Consider the following 23,379-nt stretch of genomic DNA (forward strand, 5'->3'; position numbering starts at 1 on the left):
CCCCACTTTGTGGGGGTCAGTTCTCTCCATGTGCTCTGTGGATTCTAAGGATTAAATTCAGGTTATTAGGTTTGGAGTCAAGTACCTTTGCCTTGACTGAATGCTCCCAGCAAACTACTTTCAAATATTGTTGGTTGAATTATAAATTGGCTCAATAATTTTTGGAAGACAGAATTGCAGTCATCGGAGTTCAAATGCATATAGTCTTAGCAATTAATCTTCCAGGATTTACTTCATAGATATATTAAAAAGTGTGCTAAGAAAAAAAAAAGAAAAAGAAATGTCACTTATAAAAAGATTTTGAGTCCATGAATATGAAGTCCCAAAAAGAGTACATAAAACAAAAAATAGTTTCCGGGGCCAGAGAGAAGAGAGGAGGGAGACCTGTGCAGGAGATATTGGGCTTTGTTTTGCAGGAGAGAAAGAGTGGTGGTTTAGACAAATGAGTGTGCTTAACTACATTCTGAGAAGGGAAGAGATGGGACACTGAAATCAGCGGTGCATGTCTGTGATGTCAGGGCTTAGCAGCCTGGGTGGGAGTTTTGAGACCGTCTGGGCTAAATAATGAGACTCTGGAAGAAGAATAAGGAACAAGGTTGGGAGAAAAAGACAGAAGAGGAGGAGGAGGAAGAGGAGAGGAATGGGAGGGAGAGGAGAAGGGGAGGAGGAGGAGGAGGGAGGAGGAAGAAAGAAGAGGAGAAGGAAGAAAAGATGAGGAGGAGGACAGGAAGAAGACAAAGAGGTTAAGTTGGTAAACTTTGTGTACTTGAACACACAGCGGGAAAGTAATACATTAAGCTACAAGGAGTAAACCTGATATGAAACGGGGCAGAGTGTGGTGCCTGGTGGAGTGCCAAGCAGCTTTAAATCAGGAGGGTGGCTGCGTAGCTCCTTGAGAAGGGTAGGTTTGAGGAAGGCCTGAGAGGACTTGTTTATCTCCTGGCAGCCATGGTAATCTTAATCTAAGACTAAATCTTCCAGGGCCCATGGGCGTGGGCGCTGTGGCAAAGTGCAGACAATGTTCAGGCAGTGTCACTGGGAGGTAGCTGAGGTTGAAGCTGGGGTTGGCCACTTTTCAGCTTGGTTAGAAAGACAATCCAGGCGCTCAGGTGGCACCTGCACTGGCTTTAATGAGATGTCACCTGAGACCACAGGTCAGATGACTGCAATGATAAATGCTTGTGACCCTTTCCGAAGTTGAACTAGAGCCTAGAAGCAAAAAAACCAGAGGTGTGATTTCCTTTGTTTCTTTCTTTTTATCTTGGTTTTTCAGGTTGTTATTGAGCCTGGGGAGGCTTGGCTTCCTGGGAGCTGAGAAAACATTCATTTTCAGTATGAATTGTAAGTCCCTCATAACCTTGGGATTTGCAAAGCTTCTTCTGACCTCCTATGAACATCTAAGTAAGGAGGAAGCTCAGATATTCTTATTTCAGTTACTCTTTACCTGATATATCATGGGACATGGAACGAGGAGCCGCCTAGAAAAGTCTGTGACCTGGTTGTGTTTTATGGTGAACTTAGGAGACCAGTGTAAATGGTATCAACTTACCACTGTTTAAGACAACACTTTGTACTTATGACAAAATTAGGAAGAGACCGGCATCCTTTCTTTGCCGTCTTCAACTGATTCCCACAACTCAGTTTTGATATCACTTTTCTAGATGTGATAAGAAAATGGTATGCTCAGCTTGAATCTCTGCTCTGCAATCAGGAAGATTTCTGGCAACCACATTCTGACCGTGAGGAGGAGGTTCACACGAGGGGTGGCCAATGACTTTGCCCCTCCCACAATCCTGCTCTCTAGACAGGGGTTCTGAAACTGCACTGCAGGGATGGGGAGGGGTAGAAACAGGCTCTTTCAACATGTGTCCTTTCCACACTATGACGGTCATAGTTGAAAAAAATATTCCACCAACCTTGAAAATGGTCCCTATTCCAGTTTTTGGTAACCAGTCTGCCTAATGTTTGACTTCCTTTAGTTTATAAACAAAATTCTTTCCTCTCTTCCTCTCTCCTTCAACCTGTTCCTTCCTTTCTTCCTCTCGAGCCTTCCTTTCTCTCCCTTCCCCTTCCATTTCCTTCCCTTCCTCCTTCCCTTCTCTCTTCCCTTCCTCTCTCTCTCTCTCTCTCTCTCTCTCTCTCTCTCTTTCTTTTACTTTTTATTGGTTCTTTATGAATGTCACATCCTGCATCCCGATCCCATTCATCTCCCCCTCCCCTCCTCTTCCCTCCACCCTTTCAACCTCCCTCACAACAGAGGCATAAACATTTCCTGTGGAAGCTATAGTGTGTCACAGTATATCCCACACTTTTGCCTTTTGCCCACACTTCTTTGCTTGCAAATGTTCATTGTAATGAGTCTGGTATAAGGCCTCTGGCTTCTGCTACTTTATCACTACTGGAAGCTCACTGGGACTCCGCTTGGATACCCTGTTGCTGCCCTGTGTCATGGAGATTCCATAGGTTTGAATCTGTAGGACCAGCCTCTTTATGGATTCCAGCAGTTCATTGATGGGGTGGATGTTGGGGTGGGCCAATTCAAAGCCATGGATCTGGGCATGAGAGGTATCTAAGCTGGCTAGCCTGTAGGCTCTCCTGCTCTTATGCCCTTAGGGCTGACTCACCAGCAACCCCCACAACCAGAGCCAGCTCAACCCTGCTGCCCAGGTGAGTGCAGGGCCTGCTCTCCCAAGTGCTAGCACTGGTGAGGGGCCGAGCCAGTTCTCTTGCTCTCATGACCCCAGGGTCAGGTCTCCCGCCTGCCACAGATGGTGATGGGTGAAGGCGGAGGAGATCTCTCCTTCATCCATGCTATCGCACCAGAGATGAGTGGTAGGGTCAGCTCTCCCATGCTCATATCCTTGGGGCTAGCTCACCTGCAACACTCAAATTGTGTGGGATCTTTCAGGAGCAGTCTCAGGAGTGTTATGCCTTGGTCGTACATCAGGGCACCAGGCAGGGGTCATCTTGGGCATGATGTGCTCCTTCAAGCCTGTGGGACCAGACAGATGGTTATTTCAGGCTATTTTCCTGTCTGGGCCCCGTGGAGTGAGTCTGGTGGTCATCTCAGGCTTGCTCCTCACTGGCTGCCTGAGTGGCCGCTTGTGAGAGTTGTCCCAGCTTCCTCCCAACTGAGGCTGAAGGTGGGCTAAAGGTCCAAGGTGGGTTCTTCTAGTCTCCAGCTTGCTCTCCATCTTGGGCGCCCATTCAGACCTGCCTGGAATGGGATTGTTTGTCGTCTCAGGCTTGCTTTTTTTTTTCCCCCCAAAGAATGTTAGGCTACTAATCATTCAGACGTTCCTAAGTCAGAACAGTGAGTATAATGTAGACTTTCTCCTCTCTGCCACCTCCTGACACACGTGACACATTAGCCACATCTGCAATGCCTCTCGTGGCAGGCCTCCTTTTATTTCTTATACAGGGGATTGAACCTGAGGCTTCGTGCACACTAAGTATATGCTTTACACGGATCCACATCCCTGTCACTGGATAAGATTCTTGGTGCATGCTTTCCAACCTAGGTGCTTTCACAGTAAAGAAAGAAAAGGGGTATTTTCTTCATCTTTGTGCATAACCAGCTGTGCACAATCATCTCTCTCTGGTTATTGAGTCCAGAAAACTTCCAGTACCTCTGGTTTCTCTCAGCAGACAATGCTGGGAATAGAGCAAGTTGTCTTACCCCAGGGTCAAATGATCACATGCGAATGTAGCAACGGCTTACTCTGATAGATCTCTATCAGTGGGAAAGCAGGACTTAGTAGCTATTCTGGGCGGATGTGTGCGTGTGCGTGTGCGTGTGTGTGCTCGTCAGTTTGACAGGAGTTAGAATCAACAGGGAGAAAGGAGCCTCAGTTGAGCAACTGCCCCGTGAGATCCAGCTGTAAGGCATTTTCTCAACTAGTGATCAATGTGGGAGGGCCCCGACCCATTGTGAGTGGTGCCATCTCTGGGTTGGTCGTCCTGGGTCCCGGGTTATAAGAAAGCAGGCTGAGCAAGCCAGGAGGATCAAGCCTTACAGTGGTACCCCTCCATGGCCTCTGCATCAGCTCCTGCCTCCAGGAGCCGGCCCTGTTTGAGTTCCTGTCCTCACTTCCTTTGGTGATGAACAGCAATGTGGAAAGTGTAAGCTGAATAAACCCTTTCCTCCCAGAACTGCTTTTTGGCCCTGGTATTTCATTGCAGCAATAGAAACCCTAACTAAGAAAGGAGCGAAAGAGTAAAAGTCCAGTGAATTCAGCAGACACTCTGGGTTCTCACTCGAGAGGAAAAGGAATTTAATCCCATGTAACACAGTATTTATCGCTAAGAAATCACAGCCTCGTGTGGGTGTAGAAGAAACACCCAGATAAGTACAGAACAAGACTGTGTCTGAATGGGCCATCAAACTAAAAGAAATGCAGGCTATTTGCTGAGGCTAGACAGAGGAAGGTGTTGCTTTGGCTTCATGCTTTGGAGAACATGGTGAGCTAGCGTCAGAGAGGTGCCTTCAGAGATGGATAAAATTCACAAATATGGAGAAAGTCACACCCAGTAAAGAGATTGGCTTAGACGAAGACCCCAAAAAGGAAGCCCCAGTTGAGCATCTACTTAAAAGATGTGACCACTCAGATTTGTTTGTCAAAATAAATATCTAGAAACAAACCGTTTATTCACAAGAGGGTGGTCAAAGGAATTGTGGTATACTTAGCCAATGAGAAGTGGTCATATGGGAAAATAAGTCAAATACAGATTATAAAATGATTAATGGAAAAATAAACAATACTAAATGACAGAAGGAGGCTGTAGAACAAGTGAGAATAACATAAGGGTTAAAATATACTACAGGATATAATATTTGTGGATGTGTAATTTCGCAACATTTTGATATTATCATTAATGTTAATACTTATCCATAATTTCGTAATGTCTTCAAGAGAAAACAGTAGTCGATGAACAACCAATTCAGTACATAGCAACTGTAGCTGGGGAGGAAAAGAGGTTTCCGCTGAATCCATCTTACTGGGAGATTGATGACTAGAAGAAAGGTGCACACATCTACACTCATGCATCTATTTAAAATCTGAGGCAAATACAACACACTAAGATTTGACAAACCCTTGTTTATTGTCTATACACTTGAACTATTTAATAATTCTAAAATGAAGTGCATGGACATTGGTGGCACCCTCCTGGAATCGCAGTACTTGGAAAACCAGAAGTTCAAGTAAGAGAAAGTCACGGAGCATTGGGTACAGCAGATGATGTCCGAATGTCCCTGGGAGCCCAGTATGCCATGGTAGGAAGGCAGCCGTGAGTTCAAAATTCAAGAACAACTTGTCTTAGTAGCTACAGGCTATCCTAGGATATGATGGGGACTTCGTGTTACACACGCACACACACATGCACACAAGCATGCACGCACAGACACACACACTGGAGGATGGAATAGATAGTCACAGAGAGAGTCAGATACAGAGAGAGAGACACAGAGACAGAAATCTATGGCCTCTGGTGCTCTGTTCTGTTTACTCTCCTTCCTGAATTCAGAGAAGGACGAGGCCCACAGATGTACACCAGGGTTGGGGCATGGAAATGCTTTGACTGCCAAGGTCGGGAATGTGAGCTTTCCTCGGCAGCTGAGAAGCTGCAAGTTACCAGAAGGTTTGGAGCCGCCAGACCCCGCCCCCCNCCCTTTTTTTTTTTTTTAATCTGAGTTTTAGCCAATCAAATAAGATAGAACTCAGGCCAAGAACAGCCAGGAAACTGTCACCGTCGGTGTTGCTGGCGCAGGATGCAGGTCTGTAGACATAAACTAAACAGCAGCAGGTTTTCACTATGGTCATCCGACCCAGAACATACTTTATCTTGTCAGAAAGGACAGGTTTGTTTGTTTGTTTGTTTGTTTGTTTGAGACAGGATTTCTCTATGTAGCCCTGCTGGCCCAGGAACTCAATCTATAGACCAGACTGGCCTTCAACTCACCACCCACCTGGCTCAGAAAGAACAGGTTGTTTTGTTTTGTTTTGTTTTTTAATATGCTAAAACTTGTTTACATTTTCATATCTAGAAATCTTTAAAGCCTATATAGTCCCTACGGTCTTAGTTTTGGTTTTGAGACAGGATCTCACTGAAGTGCACAGACTCGAGATGACACGAGGGTAGCCAGCTTTGAACTTCTGCTCCTTCTGCCTCTGGCTCCTAAGTCGCTGGGAATATAAGCCTGAACCACCAAACCTGGTGATGGATTTCAGTCTAGACTTCAAGGGTCTGTAAGTAAGAAATTAGCCATGCTAATAACAAAAGTAGGTATGCCAGACATTTGTTTGTGGTGCTGTCGAGGACAGATAGGCGGATAAAGGGAAGTCATGGTTAAAAAGCTAGGACCCATAATGGTCTCACAACATGTTAGGACTTCCCACGGCACACCATACAAGAAGAAAGAAGAAAATGGAAAAACAAAAAGAAAAGAAACTATAATTCGGGTGGGAACAGGCAGGCAGACTCTGTTAATGGTAATGAGGGAAGAATGGGGGCTACGGTGTGCTGGCTAGTGATTAAGAGAACTGGCTGGCCCTGGGTCATATTTGTATTGGGACGCCAAAGGCTCAAGTCACGTGGTTGGACTAAGAGAGGGAGGACTGGAAGTTATAAGGAACACATGTTGTACAAAGACACTGATAGGCGTCAGGGCCATGGTAATCAGCAGAAGGAAGTATAAACCCACTATCTTGGAGCTAAAGTAACCCTGATGATAAATAGCATCCACCTTTGTAGACAGCGCAGGGCAGCCAGTAAGCAGTTAGTGTAAGGAAGCAGAAAGCTGTACCTGTGTGGCAGCATTTACTAATCTAAACTAGCTGACGTTTCAAACGAAGTCCCTCCATCACATAGCCAGTGACTTCTAATCATGTCAACGACACTGGTTATGATTGCTACTTACAGTTAAGGAAAAGGCTGCACTGAGATGACTAGTGACTTCAGAGGTGCCTTTAAGAAAGCTCTCACAGAGTAACCTGGGGAAAGAGGGTCTGGGTAGTGCTAATGGCGGATTGCCAGGAGTCCTCACCCAGTGTCAACTCAGAGGTCACCCCTCTTGCTATCTAGATATACTTGTTAGTTTGTGGTGGATATATATATATGTGTGTGTGTATATATATATATATATATATATATATATACACATATACACTCAAGTCGTTGAACTCTTGGAATGGGAGAGCAGGGTCTATCTGTGCAGTATTGTCCGTTTGCTTTAAGGCTTCAGTACTCTGGCTCTCACCTATTCTCAGTCAAGAGCCTCAAACTATGATGAAGAGACATTTTTGTGATAGCATGCTTGCATAGCAAGCTCAAGTTAATTAATTAAAATTAAAGATGTTTGGACAACTTCCTTATACATTTTGGCGAAGCTCACCACTTCCAAGTCAAGGAGAACAAGCAAGTCAGCGTCTAACTAACATTATGGTGTTATAGACTTAAAGTGTTCCCCCCCAAATCCGTAAGTTCTAATCCGCATCCCACTATGAGGGTGTTAGGAGCTGAATGGCATTGATAACCTAATAAAAGACACTGATTACCTAATAAAAGGAAGCTGCATGGCTTTGGTGCCCTGCCGGGGCCCAGCTACAGGAGAGCTGTCTGTATGTCAGAGGTGAACACTTACCAGGCAGTAAGCCTGTTAGCACCTTGTTCTTGGCCTTCAAACTTCCACAGCTGTGAGAAATAAATATTTGCTGTTTAAAAACCCCTTTGGTTTGTGATATTATGCTATGGCAACCTGAAATGCCAGGACTTGACTGGTTCTGTCTGAGGCTGTCCTCAGTGTCACAGAGAGATTCTTTCAGAGCCTGAGTTTAAGCAGGAAGCAGCTCTTTGCAGGCACAGTGGGGTACAGTAACATTGGCAGTGTGGAGTGAGTGGCTTGCGCAGACAACCAGGACAGGCTGTTCTGGCTTTCCCTGTGCACCAAGAATAAGAAATTAGGTCCCCGACTCTTCCCTTGTCTCTCATCTCTGGCGTTATTGGCCTTTTCCAAGCCTAGATCTCCATTCCCTGAATCTTTATTAGGCCCTCTTGGGACACAAAATTACCAGTGACAGAAGATGAAAGAGTAAAAGCAGGCTGGTGGTCTGAAATTCAGTCAGCAATTTAAAGATGGTTATAGCTATCTACCATGTAGATGAACCAGACACAGGTTCCAGTGCCCCATGCAAACGCTGTTCACTGTTGTAAAACATACTGTGATTTCATTGCCAAAAATTCACTGCATGGGTGTGAGCAGGAGTGTGTCACGGAGCCACTATGAAAGTAAAGGGACAAGTTTGAGAGCTGGTTCTATCCTGTTACCATGTGAGTCCCCAGGAATTGAACTTAGGTCATTAGGCTCAGCAGCAAATGCCTTTACTCACTAAACCATCTTGCCAGCCACCATTGTTTTTAGCTATCTCTGTCCAAGTCTTGCCATATAACCCAGGCTAGTCTTGAATTCACTAAATAGGCCAGGCTGGCTTTGAACGTATGACAGCCTTCCTGCCTCATCTTTCTAAATGCTGGGATTGTAGGTGTGAGCCACCTATGTATTGACTGTATCTTTTGAAGCAGGCAAAGGGTGTCTTCTTTCATTTTGTCTTTGAATAGTTGTTATCTATTGATGAATCCTAGAGTCCCTTTTCTCTGCTAGTTACAACCATCAGAAAGGAGGAATAAGACCATGTTACAGACTCAAAGAACCTGGGCTGGAGGGACAAAGCTCTCTCTACCACAGTAGTGAAATTATGTGTGCATCTGGCCATAGCATGTGAAACTGTTAGGTGAGCATTCTAAGAGGGAGAGACATCGAAATTGCCTGAAGACAGCTTCCTGGTAACTCAGAATTGAATTAAAGCCTCCTCTACATTTCCTAAAGAAAAACTGAGAATCAAGTGATTTGCTCGAATTTATAGCAAATAAATAGGCCAGATCTGGGGACCCTTTGAAGTGTGTAGCCCATGAACTGCAGAAGGGTTAATGTAAAGCATACGGCTGCTAGGAAGGCTTGCATCTGTGTGGTGTTTCAGTTCTACTCTAAGAAGGCAAGGACATTCCCCAGATAGAGTGGAGATGAGCAGCTCCGGGCAGTTCACCTGGGATGACCCAGGTCCCGGCAGGTTTGCAGCTCCATGGAAGCCGACTGCCTGTGAAGCTAGAACAAGCCAGGGGGGTGCATAACTGCAGCCAAACCACACCCAGTGAAGCCAATAGCTTTGCTCGAGAGGGAAGTCTATGGAGACTCCTTGTCCCTAGCCTTTAATTAGCAGGTGTTTCAGACAGCAGGGCTTACCCTGACTCAAACAAGCAGTCTAGAAAGAACAGATGAGCCTCTTTACCCAGCCGGCCACCTAGCTGATTGGCCTTAGAGTGTTCAGTGCGCTCGCTCTACTGAGTTGTTCCCAGCTGCTCTGAATTTTCCCTCCCCGTGACACAGAAGCTGCGGGTTGTGTGAGGTAGATGCATTCTGTGTGTACAGTGATGCCTTTCGAGGAGAGCACCTGCTCAAGTAACATTAGCTGAGATGTGGGTGGCAAAGCAGGAAAGCACAAAGCGCTCGCTGGAGGGCCTTTCCTTTTCTCTCTCTCTCGCTCTCGTTATATACAGAGTCATATAGGAAGGCTCAGAAGGCCTAGAAGATGACAAGCCTCCCTGTCAATATCAGACAGATATAGCTTGGGGTGTGGAGCATGAGATTTTCTTTTAAATTTAATATGAAAAGCAATTGAAAAGAGAAGGACCAGTCCCGCGCGGCAGTTCAGACGCTGCTGGTTGCACCAATCCGAACATTCCAGGTATAAGTTACAGAGCTCGGGTTTATTGGCAAAATAAAATAAAACCAACTTTAAAACAGCGCCTTCAAACAAAGACAACAGAACCTTAATGCCCATTCCTCCAGCCAGAAATCCAACACAACGCTTAGAAAGACTCCCCAGTGTCCCGTAATAAGTAGGCCACTTCTTTTTCCCTACCGCTGGCTTCTGTCAAATCAGGCTTGCTCAGATTATTCCAAACAGCCTCGTTAGCATGTTAACCAGACAAGTTCAAAACCCACAGACAAACTGTATATATTCCATTAAAATGTTGAGGTGTTTTTTGAAGGGTGATACTTTAATTGCTAGTATTCATTTTATTAATTAATCAGGTCTTGACAATCTTTAGATTTTTATGTCAAACATTCTTGTTTCCCAAGTTGAAATAGTCCTAGTTTTCCAATTATACAGGTAAATGTTGAGAAATCCCATAATAATTATATTTACCTAAGAAGAAGAAAAGTAGATTTCCTGAAATCCCAGCACTTGGTGATATCAAAGCTGCATTAATTCTACGCACAGGTATGTTTTCTGTGTCACACTTCTGTGTTTGCAAACATAGGACACACTTTTCTTTCTTCCTTGTAGTAATGCCTTTCATTTACTTCTCTAACAAGTCTTTTCTGGGCTTGCATGATGTACTTGTACTCACTGTTCAAAGTGTGGGGATGCTCCAAGAGAGACGGGGACGTACAATCCTCCTGGATTCGCAGAAATGAGATGTAATAAATGTTGCATAGACTTGTAATTGATTCAGTCTAGTCTTCCATTTTTGGATGTCAGGATACGATTTGTTGGGTTTTCTCAAATATAAGGGAAACGTGCACTGATTGTTGGTGAATCCAAGTTAAAATTATCTCGGCTAATAATAGTATTTGGTTGGTAACACTAAGCCTTAAAATATGACATTATAAACAACGATGTGATTCTTGGCAGAAGTTACAACGATCTGGAAGAGCCCAGCAGTTTCTTGCTTGATAGACGACTGAAGGTTCTTGAAGCATCCGAGTCTGCGCCTTGCTCTATCTCAGTTTTCAAGGCTTCCGGGGGGTTGGGGGCAAGGCTCCAATTGTAATTGAGCCCATGCTGTTGTGTTAGCTGACATTGCTTCTCAGACCCTGTGGTTATGCGGTGATGTGCAAGGCTGACCTGGGGATTCTGGAAGCATTTCTTTTGACCTCTATCGAGAGTGTTTGCTCTTCTGCTCTTTGCCTAACAACCAGGGCCACCTTCTTGCCATCTGTGCGTCCTGCACATAATGGCATGAGGTAATGTCACAGAATCTGTTTGTTGATGATTTCAGTATGAGCAAAATAGCCCGGGGGAATTCTAAACTTGTACTGTAGCCGAGCTTATATGGACTGGGATGCTGAGACATGGAGGGATGGTGGCTCACAGCAAGTCTCATGGTGAGCAGTAGAGCCACACTGACAGCTGGAACTTCTTTCCTCACTGGCTTCATGCCATGCAATCAGCAAGTCCGAGTTTGTGGTACGGTGGTGTGGAATTTTCGGAATGCGTCAAGGAACACCATTGCTTTGGAGGGAGTCTTGGTGGTTAACAGTTAAACTGTCTTTCAGACCAAGCTATCTCAGTTTCCCAAATATGGAGTTTACTTGATTTTCTTCTTTGTTGATCTGGGAGAGTCTTTATGGGATTGCATGGAATCTTAGGAGCAGAATTCAGTAACTGTTTTGCTTTCGCTTTTGTTAGCATGCATTATTTATATGCGGTAGGAGGTTTCATTATGGCATTTTCATACATGTATATTATGTTGGCGTGCTCTCTCCTAGCATCTTTAGGTTGGAATGTCTCAGTGCATCAGTTTTGTAAATCTGGCCACAATGAATGAGTTGTTAAGAGCACCTTTGCTGCTTTTGCAGAGGCCCTCGGGTTTAATTCCCAGTACTCACAGAGTGGCCTGTAAGACCCTGTTGCAGGAGAACCTGATGCCTTCTTCTGGCCTCTCAGGTACTGGAATCACAACTGAGACCTCTGAGACTGTGATCTCAGTCTAGAGAGCTGATGCTTCCAGGCTAGGAGAAATCACATCCTCAGGACCACACAAGCAAGGCCTGAGTTTACGATGGGATGGAGCCAGTTGGACTTTCCTCTATGTCATCAGGGACAGGTATTTTAACAGTTTTCAGGGGATTACAACAACCAACTTGCCATTCTATCTTTACTAAAAAGGAAAGGCATTCATGTATTTGTCATCAGTCTAAACTAGATAGAGAAAACCAAGCCTTAAGTTTAGGGACTAGAAAGAGGGCTCAATGGCTAACAGCACTGGCTGTACTTTCAAAGGACCCAGGTTCAGTTCCCAGCACATACATGGCAGCTTACAACTATCTATAACCTTAATTCCAGGAGATCCAATGCTCTTTTGTGGTCTCCAAGGGCACTAGGTACACACGTGATACACAGACATATATGTATGCAAAATACCCATACATAAAAATATAATAATAATGGGAACAGCAGTGATCCATTTATCCTTTTAAAAGGTACTTTGTTTAGTGCTGTGACTTGTTTGTTACTTGCTTGAGACTGGGTCTCATTGTGTAGCCCTGGTTGGCCAGAAACTCACGATTTAGATCAGGCTTCAAGTTCACAAAGATCTTTCTGCTTCAGCCTCTAAGAATCTGAGATACAGGTGTGTGCCACCACACCCAGCCTGTGATATCCTTTTAAAAACATTTACTTTACTTTTATTTTTCTGTTTTGCCTTCATTTTACATTTTTATTCTAAATAATTTAAGAGTTTCTTAGTGTAAAACTTTCAGCATGGAGCCTTACAAAACATAGACATGTTATATAACATTTTATAACTTTTATTTTTAATATTAAATGAATTCATGGTATATTTAGCATATGATTAAGATTTTTTTGTTTGTGGTTTGTGGTTTGGGTTTCTCCAGACAGAGTTTCCCTGTCTTCAGTGTACCCCTGGCAGTCCTAGAACTCACTGTAGACCAGGATAGCCTTGAACTCACAGAGATTTGCCTGCCTCTACCTCCCAAGTGTTGGGATATGGATGTGCCACCACAGTCCAGCGATATTTTTAATCTATAATCACTAGACTCTAGATGCAGAACCCACAGACACAGGGAGACAGCTGTGATGGCGATGGGGTATGGGTGTGAATATGTTATAAGAGTTGTGGGCAAAAGGCTCAGTTCCAGGAATTCCAACTGACGGGGGGAAACCACCCATTTTGGTGTGCCAAAATTTTGGCGGTATTAAAGAGATGCTTGGTGGTCAAAGACAGATGAGAATTTAACCAATGGGGCCACCCTGGGAGCACAGATAAAGGTGTTCAGTGGCCTATCTTCCAAAGGGTCATGGTAGCTTTACTCTAAGAATCAGCCATGAAACAAGAACTGTGCATAACTAAACAGCCTAGGTAAACAGGTCTGATTGACCACTGGCTGGTTCTATAGGATGGTTTGAAGAAATCCTCATATTTTGAGGGAATAAGCTAGCCACTTCTATAAGATGACCCTTCCTGCATAGGGTGACTTGTCTGCGAGTTCTGGAGACCAAGGTGACTTCTAGGGCAATCCTTGGACACCTGAGGGACTCCTTTTTTTTTTTTTTTTAAGATTTATTTATTTTATGTATATGAGTACACTGTTGCTGTCTTCAGACACACCAGAAGAGGGCATCAGATCCCCATTACAGATTGCTGGTTGCTGGGAATTGAACTCAGGACCTCTGGAAGAGCAGTCGGTGCTCTTAACTGCTGAGCCATCTCTCCAGCCGGAGGCACTGGTTGTAAATGCCTAAAGGAGATAGGAACAAGCTAGAGGTAGATCCATTGGGTTGGTATTCTGCGTTTACTTACCTTGTGAGCCAAGTGCAGTGCTAAATTGTAGCGGCTTCTCAGCAAAAGCATCCCCAAGTGCCTGTCATGCTAAGTGGTGGCTGCTTTGTTCCAAATGTCACCAGAACATTAATGTGTATATTTTATCTTTTCAAAGTACCCTTCACTTCTGCCCACCTTACTATTATTTCTTATTTTCCTGAGGCTTGGCTAGAGCAGAAGTCACCTCCTCTTCCCTACACCTTTTGGCAGTCACACTGAGGAGTTCAGTGTCTTAACTGAGCCTGACAAACCCTGACAACCAGTCTTCTTGACTACCAACTCAATAGTTCTCCCCCCCCCTTAAGAGCTCTTCAGTCAGTAGCCACTAAGCATCTTCCATATACTATTTTAAATATGGAAACTTCTGCAAAACCAGTCCCTGTCTTGAACTATCTGGTGACTCGTGAGGATGTGGGTGGAGTACACCAAGGATCATGTGCAGGAGAGAAGTGAGTAGAGAAAGCAAAACTGGATACTACAAGAACTAGGCAAAGCTGTAACTAGGCGCACCTGATGAGGAAGGGCTTTTTCTTAGAGAGTGAGCTGGAGTGGAATGGTAAGAACACAGTAAGGGTGCAAGGGTGGAAGCAACTATGGGAGCTGGAGACTGCTGGACACGGTAGAAGAAGATTCATTGGTGTGATCCAGGCTCTAGGCCATTGACATTGTGTGGTCTCAGGGGGTAAAGTGTAAGCTAGTTCTACAGAGAAAGACCCAGTCTTAAAGGCAAGGCGTAGAGTTTGCATTGTAAGCAAGTGGGCATTTGCGGAGGAACAAGATGACAGAGTTCCATTTTAGCTATCACCAGGAAGTGGGTGGAGACCATACTGAAGGTTGAGGGTGTGAGGCAGGGGAGGTTTACTAACAGAAGAAAGGATGCTCATGGGGCTGATGTTGCTATAGTGGGAGTTATTGTTAGAGTTGTGAGTTAAAGAGAGAAAGCATGAATAGAAAGAGCACATGGATTCTAGAGATGATGTGCTGAAGCCAGTAGGCCTGGATGTCCTGAGATGCAGGGGAAGGAGCAAGTCTGGACTGAAGATGTTTGAAGACAGTGACTTTGAACTGCCTATGCCACATTCAGCTGGACACTTTTAGAGCAGTTGGTTATTTAAAAAACCCTAATCTCAGGGACGCTCTGGTCAAAGGAATGTTTGGGAATCTTCTGGTCTAGATAGTAGCTGAAGGGCCTGGAAAAAAAAAATCAGGGTGGGAGGAGGGATGAAGATGTTCAAGGTGGCTTCTGGGTCTCCCATAGTTGACGGGGATGGTGAGAGAAAAGGACCGAGAGTGACAGTGGGGATCTTTCATACTCAGGGGAGATAAGAATTGGAACCTGCTAGAAGGGGACAGTACTGCTTCCTTCCTGCATTTACTTCTGTTGCTGTTTTGAGACAATGTCTCACAATGTGGTCAAGTATGTCCTCGAACCCTCTACCCCTCTGCTTTCCAGATGCTGCCTGGGTCTATTAGCCTGTGCCATCCCTCCTAGCACACCCTCCATTTTCCTTCTATAATATTGAACCTCATCTCTTACTGATACCACTGCACTTACCCCATTCTCTCTTGTATTACTCCCAATAGTCCCCCTGCTATGGACCCACCAAGAAGCCACAGCATCCCCCCATTCATATTTTGTTCCTTTGTATCCTTCTAGACCTAACACCAATCCATGTTCCTCATGACTGGCCTACACTAGTCTGTTCCATAGAGATTTGTTTGGGTTTCACTCCACTCTACACTTGATTTTGGGCTAACTAGTGACTTGGGCTGGAGAATTCTCTTTAGAATAACTTTTTTGAGGAAAGGGGTCTAGTTTGAATCTTTCTCTGTGGCCTGGAGTCTGGAGTAGACTATCTGCTGTTATAGGGAGTTCTCCTTGGACAAAGTGACTGACTTGAGTTTATCTGTTTGAAGAGGCATCTTGAGGATTGAACTTGTAGCCTTGAGCAGAAGAGGGCAGCTGAGTAAGTCTGTAAGGGATCTCATTCTGAGGTGGTATCTTGGTTGGCTGCTAACCACATCATAGGAAGGAGGATGTAAGGGAGAAGTCAGGAGTGAGGGATGGGTCTTTGCTCAGAACAGCCACTAGGAATGTGGAATGTACTGTACCTGTATCAACACTGAGATGTCAAGACTCACAATGAACTCAAACTTTACAGCTGGTCTTTAGAAGCCTTCCTCTACAAGCAATGTCCACTCTGGCTCAATGAAAATAAAGACTATTGGGTAAGATATCAAGGCTCCATGAGAAGTGTCTTAGGAATTTAGTGTTAATAAGAATTATAACTCATTGCCATGACTATATAACTGGAGTATAAGCGCTAAAGTGAGAGCTCCAGCATCCATGATGAGTTGGGTTCACTGACCTATCCCAATATGCCAAGTAAAGTCTCAAGTGATGGTGAAAATAGAGAAAGGGGAGATTTACTCAACACATTGGGAAGAGGAACAGACTAATGAGTCTAGGAACTCCCAAGATGGTCTTCAAGTCACTAAAGTGAGACCTAGGTTGAGTAGCATAAGAATGGAGGCAGAAGAGCAAGATGTATTCACAAATGAGCAGTCCCCATTTAGGTGTGGTCTGGTCAATCGTAGATTCAGTTCTGCTAGGAAGAAGTCCTTATTTCTTGAAGGGATCAATCAAGTCTTCAGTGTGATAGGATCGCCTGTTATATCCTGGATAATTCCTTTAGGGTAAGAGGGTGATCAGTCCCATCAAGTCCTTTTGGCTGTCCTAGAATTAAAGGTAACTGCAGGTTTAGGACAGTGACTTGCCTCTGTGCTTTAACCTTGAAAGAAGATGAGACAGGTTGGGAAGGCACTCTGAGTGGTTAATATGCATATACAGACTCAGGCAGGAGACTGTCCCAAAGTAAAGGTGACAGATCTACCGTGAAGGCAGTAATGTCACACTTTCATCTTGCAATCAGCTTCCTTGTAGGCAATGATAAGGAGTTAGTGGTTTTTTTTGTTTTTTTTTTAACAAAACAGCATCGAGTGTCCGTTATGACTGTGGTTTTGTTGGTTACTCTCAAAGGGAGGGTTTCCTATCAGACAAAGAGGTAGTTACTTTGGAAATAACAGTGAAATAGTACCCTCTCTTTCTGACAGGTTTAGAATTTCATACCCCTGGACCCCCAAAGGAAAATGTAAGTCTTTTCAGTCTTTAGAAAGACTAGATCTTTACAATGCCCAAATTGCTGGGCCATTTAAGAAATTATGTTCTGGGTTGGATAATGGCAGTTTTATTGCTGACTAGCCAGGCTTCACTCGCAGGGGCACAACACAGAGAGTTATGAAGGAGATTCAACAACTGAGGTGGCTGCATTTTAAACATCTAATTTGCAAAGGAAATGGTGATTCTGCTGTGTGTGTGTGTGTGTGTGTGTGTGTGTGTGTGTGCATGAGTACATGGGCATGTGTGTGTGTGTTCCTTTGAACACACCAGAAGAGGGCATCAGATCCAATTACAGATGGTTGTGAGCCACCATGTGGTTGCTGAGAACTGAACTCAGGAAGAGCAGTCAGTGCTCTTAGCTGTTGAGTATCTCTTCAGCTCAGTCTTTCCCCTTTCTGCTTCTTAGTTCCATAAACCTCTTCCTAGTTGGTTTTCTGTGAGAGCAAAGTAGAAATACCCAATGTTAGCAGAAATTCAGCATGCAGTCAGAAAGGGCTTGAGCAGTAGGAAGCCTGGAGGAGCTGTAATAACAGGCTCAGCAGCCATAGCTGTCTGAAGACCAGCAAGTGAGCAGCATCACACACCCATCTTCTCTCAGAGCAGACTGCTAACCATTAGTTCCCAGTACTGAATTATGCTTCATTCCATTCATTAACCAAACCCTAAAGTTTAAGTCTTTAGAAATTCTTTTGTCACTTGGTTATAGGGACCCACTGATAGATATCCTATCTCAGAGGATAGGAAGATGAGAAGGGTGAATTTGTGAAGTACTGTATCATTTACCTCTGGATACAGAACTGTATGTGGTTGGTATGAGTTTCCCAACACTATGGAAAGTGTCCCATTGATGTATCTGAATGGAGCCTACTGCTCAGTGTCTTTCTGCATGGCTTCCTACCCTCAGTGTCTCCCAACCATAAAAGTGGAAATGGTAGTAATTTCATTTCTTTTTAAAAAATATTTATTTTTATTTATGCACGTGTGTGTGTGTGTGTGTGTGTGTGTGTGTGTGTGTGTATGCTGCAAGTGTGCTGGTGGCCACAGAGGCCAAAGGAGATCAGTAGATCCCTTGGAACTGGTATCACAGGTAGTCATGAGTGGACTGAGGTGGCGACTGAGAGCCAAACTCAGGTCCTTTGAAAAAGCAGCAAGCTCTTAAATAATGCCTATCTCTCCATCCCCCCTCACCTCATTTTCTTACCTACTTTACAAGAGAGATAACAGGAGCCTGTGTATGAACAGCAGAGTTCCATAAAAACCAGCATCTCCAGAAAAGATGTTGCTAAGGGCAGCGGGGCATATGAAAGACATATTCTGTCTCCCAGGCTCATCCCTGTAAACGCCCCTTCAAGCTCAGCCTCAGAAACCCAGGCACAGTCCAATCAATGGTGGAGACACCAAGTAGCTAGCTAGCTTGCTTACTCTCTCTCTCTCTCTCTCTCTCTCTCTCTCTCTCTCTCTCTCTCTCTCTCTCTCTCTCCCTCCCTCCCTCCATCCCTCTTTCTTTCTACTTTTAGAAGAATGATGATATCTTAATATTACTTCCTTCTATATTGTCTTTTTCTGTGTTTTTCTTTCTGTAACCCTTGTTGTTTTTCTCTTGGTACCTTCAATTTCTATGTTGATCCTTAGTTCAGAGTCTGTTCCTGGCGAGATACTATGGTTTTGTGTGTGTGTGCTCCTGTTTGATGGGCGCTGGATAAGTGGATATCTTGGCACAGGTTGATGAATGCCATGATAGAAGAATAAGGCACACACAAACCACCGTGCTTGTGGCAATAATAACAGCATGTAAGTTTTTGGGTTTAGAACCAAGCACCTTGTTAACTACTTTCTATATTGTAGCTCTTACTTCAGTGTGTGAGACAGCTCCTCATAAACTATTTCATAGAGGAGAGATTTCAGGCTAGAGACATATGACTTGTGACATCAGTGTTCAGGACTGGAACCCAGGTCTCTCTGCCAGTGTCACACAGAGGAGTCCACTCAGAGGTTGCATTTTCTAGGTTTGTGACTAAACAAAGGTTTTTTTGAGTTGCAGGATATGGTAGAACTATTTACTTGGGAGGCTGAAGTAGGAGTTTCATGTGTTAAAGGCTAGCCTTAGATACAGAACACAACCCTGTCTCATAACAACAACACAAACAACAACAAAAGCAGAGGTGCTGAAGAGATAGTTCATTGGTTAGAGCACTTGTCAGTCTTGTAGAGGGCTCGGGTTTAGTTCTTAGGTTTCATCCATTTGTTAGTCCAGTTCCAGGAGAGCCACACTCTCATGTGTAGTGCATGCAAGCCAAGCACCAAATAAAACACACATACTCATGAAATAAAATAATTTCATAAAGTAAACTATCTGTGCTCTGCCTGAAGTCTTATGCTGTGTTTCATCTGTTTGTTTTCTCAGGAGTTCCTCAGGTCCTGACTGAAGCACTTGAAGTAGCTTATCTGCCAGCTCTACCTCCCTGCTTGTTTACAGAAACCCTGTGGTTCATCTCACACCTCAGCTGGAGCGTGGATTGCCCCTCTGTCATAATCCCACTACACGTCTCTCTATGGAACACTACAGACGCTAATCTCTACAAAGGCAAGTAGCCTCCTTTTTTGGTCATTGTATCCCTACTCCCTAGAAGTTATTGCCTAACACGGAGCCCAACCCAGGGACCACTTAGACATTCACTGTTTCAGACCACACAACAAAGACATCACAACAACATACACAGCAGGTAAAATTCTTACCCTCACTTTATAGAGGAAGAGACTAAGACCTGTAAAGTTCTAGCTGGCCATTCAGGAAACAGCCAAACCAGGGCATGGCTCCTGGTTGTCCTCAACTTCTTTTACATTTTTACCCTTTTTGTTCCTGACCTTTTTTTTTTTTTTTCAATCCTTACTAGATATTTTTCTTTCTGTATTAAAAAATGGGAAGTTGAGAGACTACACATTCTGAGCAGCATTTGTATCCCCTTTAGTTGAGGATCTTTGAAAGAAGGGGTGCATTTAGATAAGTAAGATTTAAGTTTCTTCGGGAAAAAAAAAGCGTAGAAAATAAAAGACACAGAAAATGCCTGTGTGTTAAAAGTGGATTTTACTCAGTGAATACACATGAAAGCCCATCAATTTTTTGACATAACTCTTGTTTTATCTCCTGATTCCAGTGGAGCTCAGAAGAGAGTGTGGCTGATCACCACCTAGAAATCCTAAGTATAATGCAAGCATCTCAGAGGCCTGACATTCATCACCTACGGACGTAGTTATCCGGGATTGGCAAATCCCAAGCTACTTGCTTCCCTGAGCACCAGCTAAGGAAAAATAGAGCAGTCTCTGCAATCAGATTTTAGTTATATTTAGGCCATGGTTTAGTTCCTCTGTTGGATGAAGGCTTGAGGCAACTGTTAAAGATAAGAATATTAGGCATGCCGGGCGGTGGTGGCGCACGCCTTTAATCCCAGCACTTGGGAGGCAGAGGCAGGCCGATTTCTGAGTTCAAGGTCAGCCTGGTCTACAGAGTGAGTTCCAGGAAAGTCAGGGCTACACAGAGAAACCCTGTCTCGGGGGGGGGGGGGGGGGAAAGAATATTAGGCATTACAAACTTGGTCAGGTAGAGAGTATAGAACTAAGAAAATGACCTTGAAAAGGGGTGTTGAGAGGGTTTAGCTGGTAAAGACCCCTCACTACAAACCTGACAACATGGCTTTGATCCCTGAAACCTATGAGACAGAAAGAGGGAGAGAGTTAACTCCTCCACTTGTCCTCTGATTGCTACACTTGTGCCATGGCACCCAAGTATGTGTGTGTGTGTGTGTGTGTGTGTGTGTGTGTGTGTGTGTGTGTGTGCTGAAAATGCCAAATGAAGGTTTTTGTTTTAAATAAAGGAAGAAAATGCTCAGTAGAATACATTCATCTTAAAACAGAAAGAAAAAGCTGTGTTTCCACAGTCAGCCAGCAGAGGGATCGGTGTGCCTGGGCTTCTGTGACTACCCCACTCAGGCCTCACTGCAGTAACAGGCCTTGACCATGTAGAGAGGCTCTGCAGATGAGTACCAACATACCCAGCACGTTTGTTTTTCAGCAACGATGACTTCACACTGCTCAGATGCTCCACAGTATGCACTGCTCTTTGCAAATCTCATTGACAAATAATCTGCCTTTAACTTCAATGTCGCCCAATTACTTGCCTTAGATTTTAACGTTTCCAGGAAGATTGGTGGATAGTGTCAGATTAGGTGGGTGCTGAAGAAATAGATGCCTTGTTTATTTGTGTGTGTGTGTGTTTACTTTTGGCTTTTCAAGACAGGGTTACTCTGTGTAACAGCCCTGGCTGTCCTGGAACTCACTTTGTAGACAAGGCTGCCTCAAACTCGCTATTTATCTGTCTGTCGGTCTTTTCATTTATTTATCTATTGATAAGACACTGCTATCTATAGCACCGGTGGTCTTGAACTGTGGAACTCAGGCTCCCCTCTAACTGACAGCCTTCAAAGTCCGGGATTATACACATATGCCATCATTCCCAACTGAAAGCTATTCTTTTATTTTAACCCACTTAATAATCCAAGGACAACTGACTGATTATATTTAAGTAGTAACTGGGGAATGTAGAGGTCTTTACTTTCTAGGTATCCTTAGATCTTACTACTAAGTCAGGGGAGACTACCACGGCCATTATACAAGAAATGCCTCTCCCTCACACTGTAGAGACCAGTAACCAAGGAGTCTGAATGTTGCCACAGTGACGGAGGATGCTGCAACTCCGCAGTACAGATAAAGAAAACGAGGCCCAGAGAACCCATCCAGAATTCCGTGCTTCTCGGGGTTATCTGAGCAAGCTGTGCTCCATTATGAAAAGATATAGTTCCTTGGCCACTTTAGCTACATTTGTCTCTCAGTTTTCCTCTCTTTCTTTCAGGTTGTCCAACTGAGCCCCGAGGAGCCCAGGGCCACCGCTGTCATGACGACTGCCATCCTGGAGCGCCTGAGCACCCTGTCGATGAGTGGGCAGCAGCTGCGCCGTCTGCCCAAGATTCTGGAAGAAGGGCTTCCCAAGATGCCGTGCACCGTCCCAGAAACCGACGTGCCCCAGCTCTTTAGGGAGCCGTACATCCACGCGGGCTACCGCCCCACGGGGCACGAGTGGCGTTACTACTTCTTCAGCCTCTTTCAGAAGCACAACGAGGTGGTCAACGTCTGGACCCACTTGCTGGCTGCTCTGGCGGTCCTTTTGCGATTCTGGGCCTTTGTGGAGGCAGGGGCATTGCAGTGGGCCTCTCCCCACACTCTCCCCCTGCTCCTCTTTATCCTGTCGTCCATCACTTACCTCACCTGCAGCCTCTTGGCCCACCTGCTGCAGTCCAAATCAGAGCTGTCCCACTACACGTTCTACTTTGTGGACTACGTCGGGGTCAGCGTCTACCAGTATGGCAGCGCACTGGCTCACTTCTTCTATAGCTCCGACCAGGCCTGGTATGAGCTGTTCTGGCTTTTCTTCCTGCCGGCGGCTGCTTTCTGTGGCTGGCTCTCCTGCGCTGGCTGTTGCTATGCCAAGTATCGCTACCGACGGCCTTATCCAGTTATGAGGAAGATCTGTCAAGTGGTACCAGCAGGGCTGGCCTTTGTCCTAGACATCAGCCCAGTGGCACACCGCGTGGCTCTCTGCCACCTGGCCGGTTGCCAGGAGCAGGCGGCCTGGTACCACACCCTCCAGATCCTCTTCTTCCTCGTCAGCGCATACTTCTTCTCGTGCCCTGTCCCCGAGAAGTACTTCCCGGGTTCCTGTGACATTGTGGGCCATGGACATCAAATCTTCCACGCCTTCCTGTCTGTCTGCACGCTCTCTCAGCTGGAGGCCATTCTTCTGGACTACCAGGGACGCCATGAGATCTTCCTCCAGCGCCATGGTCCCCTGTCTGTCTACAGCGCCTGTCTCTCCTTTTTCGTTTTAGCTGCCTGCAGTGCGGCCACTGCCTCCCTCCTGAGGCACAAGGTCAAGGACAGACTGATTAAGAAAGATTCCTGAGGTCCTTCAAATGAGGAAAGATGTGGAGGTGGGCTACTGTGACTTGGAGAAAACTTGACCCAATAATAGAAGTTGACTTTTTATTTTTCAGGCTTGATTTTTTTTCCTAAATTAATATGTATTACGGGCTGAGGATGAAACTCAATTGGTAGAGTTATACAGCATGCAGGAAGCCCAGGGTTTGATTTCCCAGGGCCACAGAAGCCAGGATAGTAGCGGTCAAGGAGGCAGAGGCAGGAAGATCAGAAATTCTCGGTCACCCTCTGACATATAGTGAGTTCAAGGCTAGCCTTTGATACATGATACCATGTCTCAAAAATATTATTATGTATTTTCAAAGGCATGGAATGACTGTGGAATTTCAAATGCAGGCCATTTGAGAGTTTTAAAACAGTGTGTTCATTTTTCTGTCTGGGTGATAGCCTTGTTTGGGAAGAGATCTTGGCTAAGATCGATGAGACCCCAAACTAAGGAGAACCATCTTCACCCATGAGCAATG

At 44.8% G+C, this 23,379-nt stretch overlaps 1 protein-coding gene and 1 non-coding gene across 5 annotated transcripts in view; one reads left to right on the forward strand and one right to left on the reverse strand.

Moving 5' to 3' along the window:
* The window catches only part of Paqr8 (progestin and adipoQ receptor family member 8), a 45,000-nt gene extending 22,052 nt beyond the window's left edge, over positions 1–22,948 (forward strand). Inside the window, exons 1-3 of one of the 4 annotated variants that reach the window (XM_029482239.1) lie at positions 5,727–5,776; positions 19,272–19,451; positions 21,774–22,948. In XM_029482239.1, the coding sequence (XP_029338099.1) occupies positions 21,816–22,880 (1,065 nt within the window). In that variant the 5' untranslated portion in view covers positions 5,727–5,776; positions 19,272–19,451; positions 21,774–21,815 and the 3' untranslated portion in view covers positions 22,881–22,948. Of the gene's footprint in view, positions 1–5,726; positions 5,777–15,739; positions 15,916–16,825; positions 16,839–19,271; positions 19,452–21,773 lie in introns of those variants that run through there. The other 3 variants (XM_029482246.1, XM_029482252.1, XM_021161021.2) reach the window with 3 other exon arrangements.
* On the reverse strand, positions 3,271–3,399 carry LOC115032475. The gene has a single exon (XR_003838148.1). It is a non-coding gene; the product is annotated as a small nucleolar RNA SNORA17 (small nucleolar RNA).
* Positions 22,949–23,379: the final 431 nt, after the last annotated feature.

Source organism: Mus caroli, chromosome 1 (assembly GCF_900094665.2).
Source record: "Mus caroli chromosome 1, CAROLI_EIJ_v1.1, whole genome shotgun sequence".
NCBI lineage: Eukaryota > Metazoa > Chordata > Mammalia > Rodentia > Muridae > Mus > Mus caroli.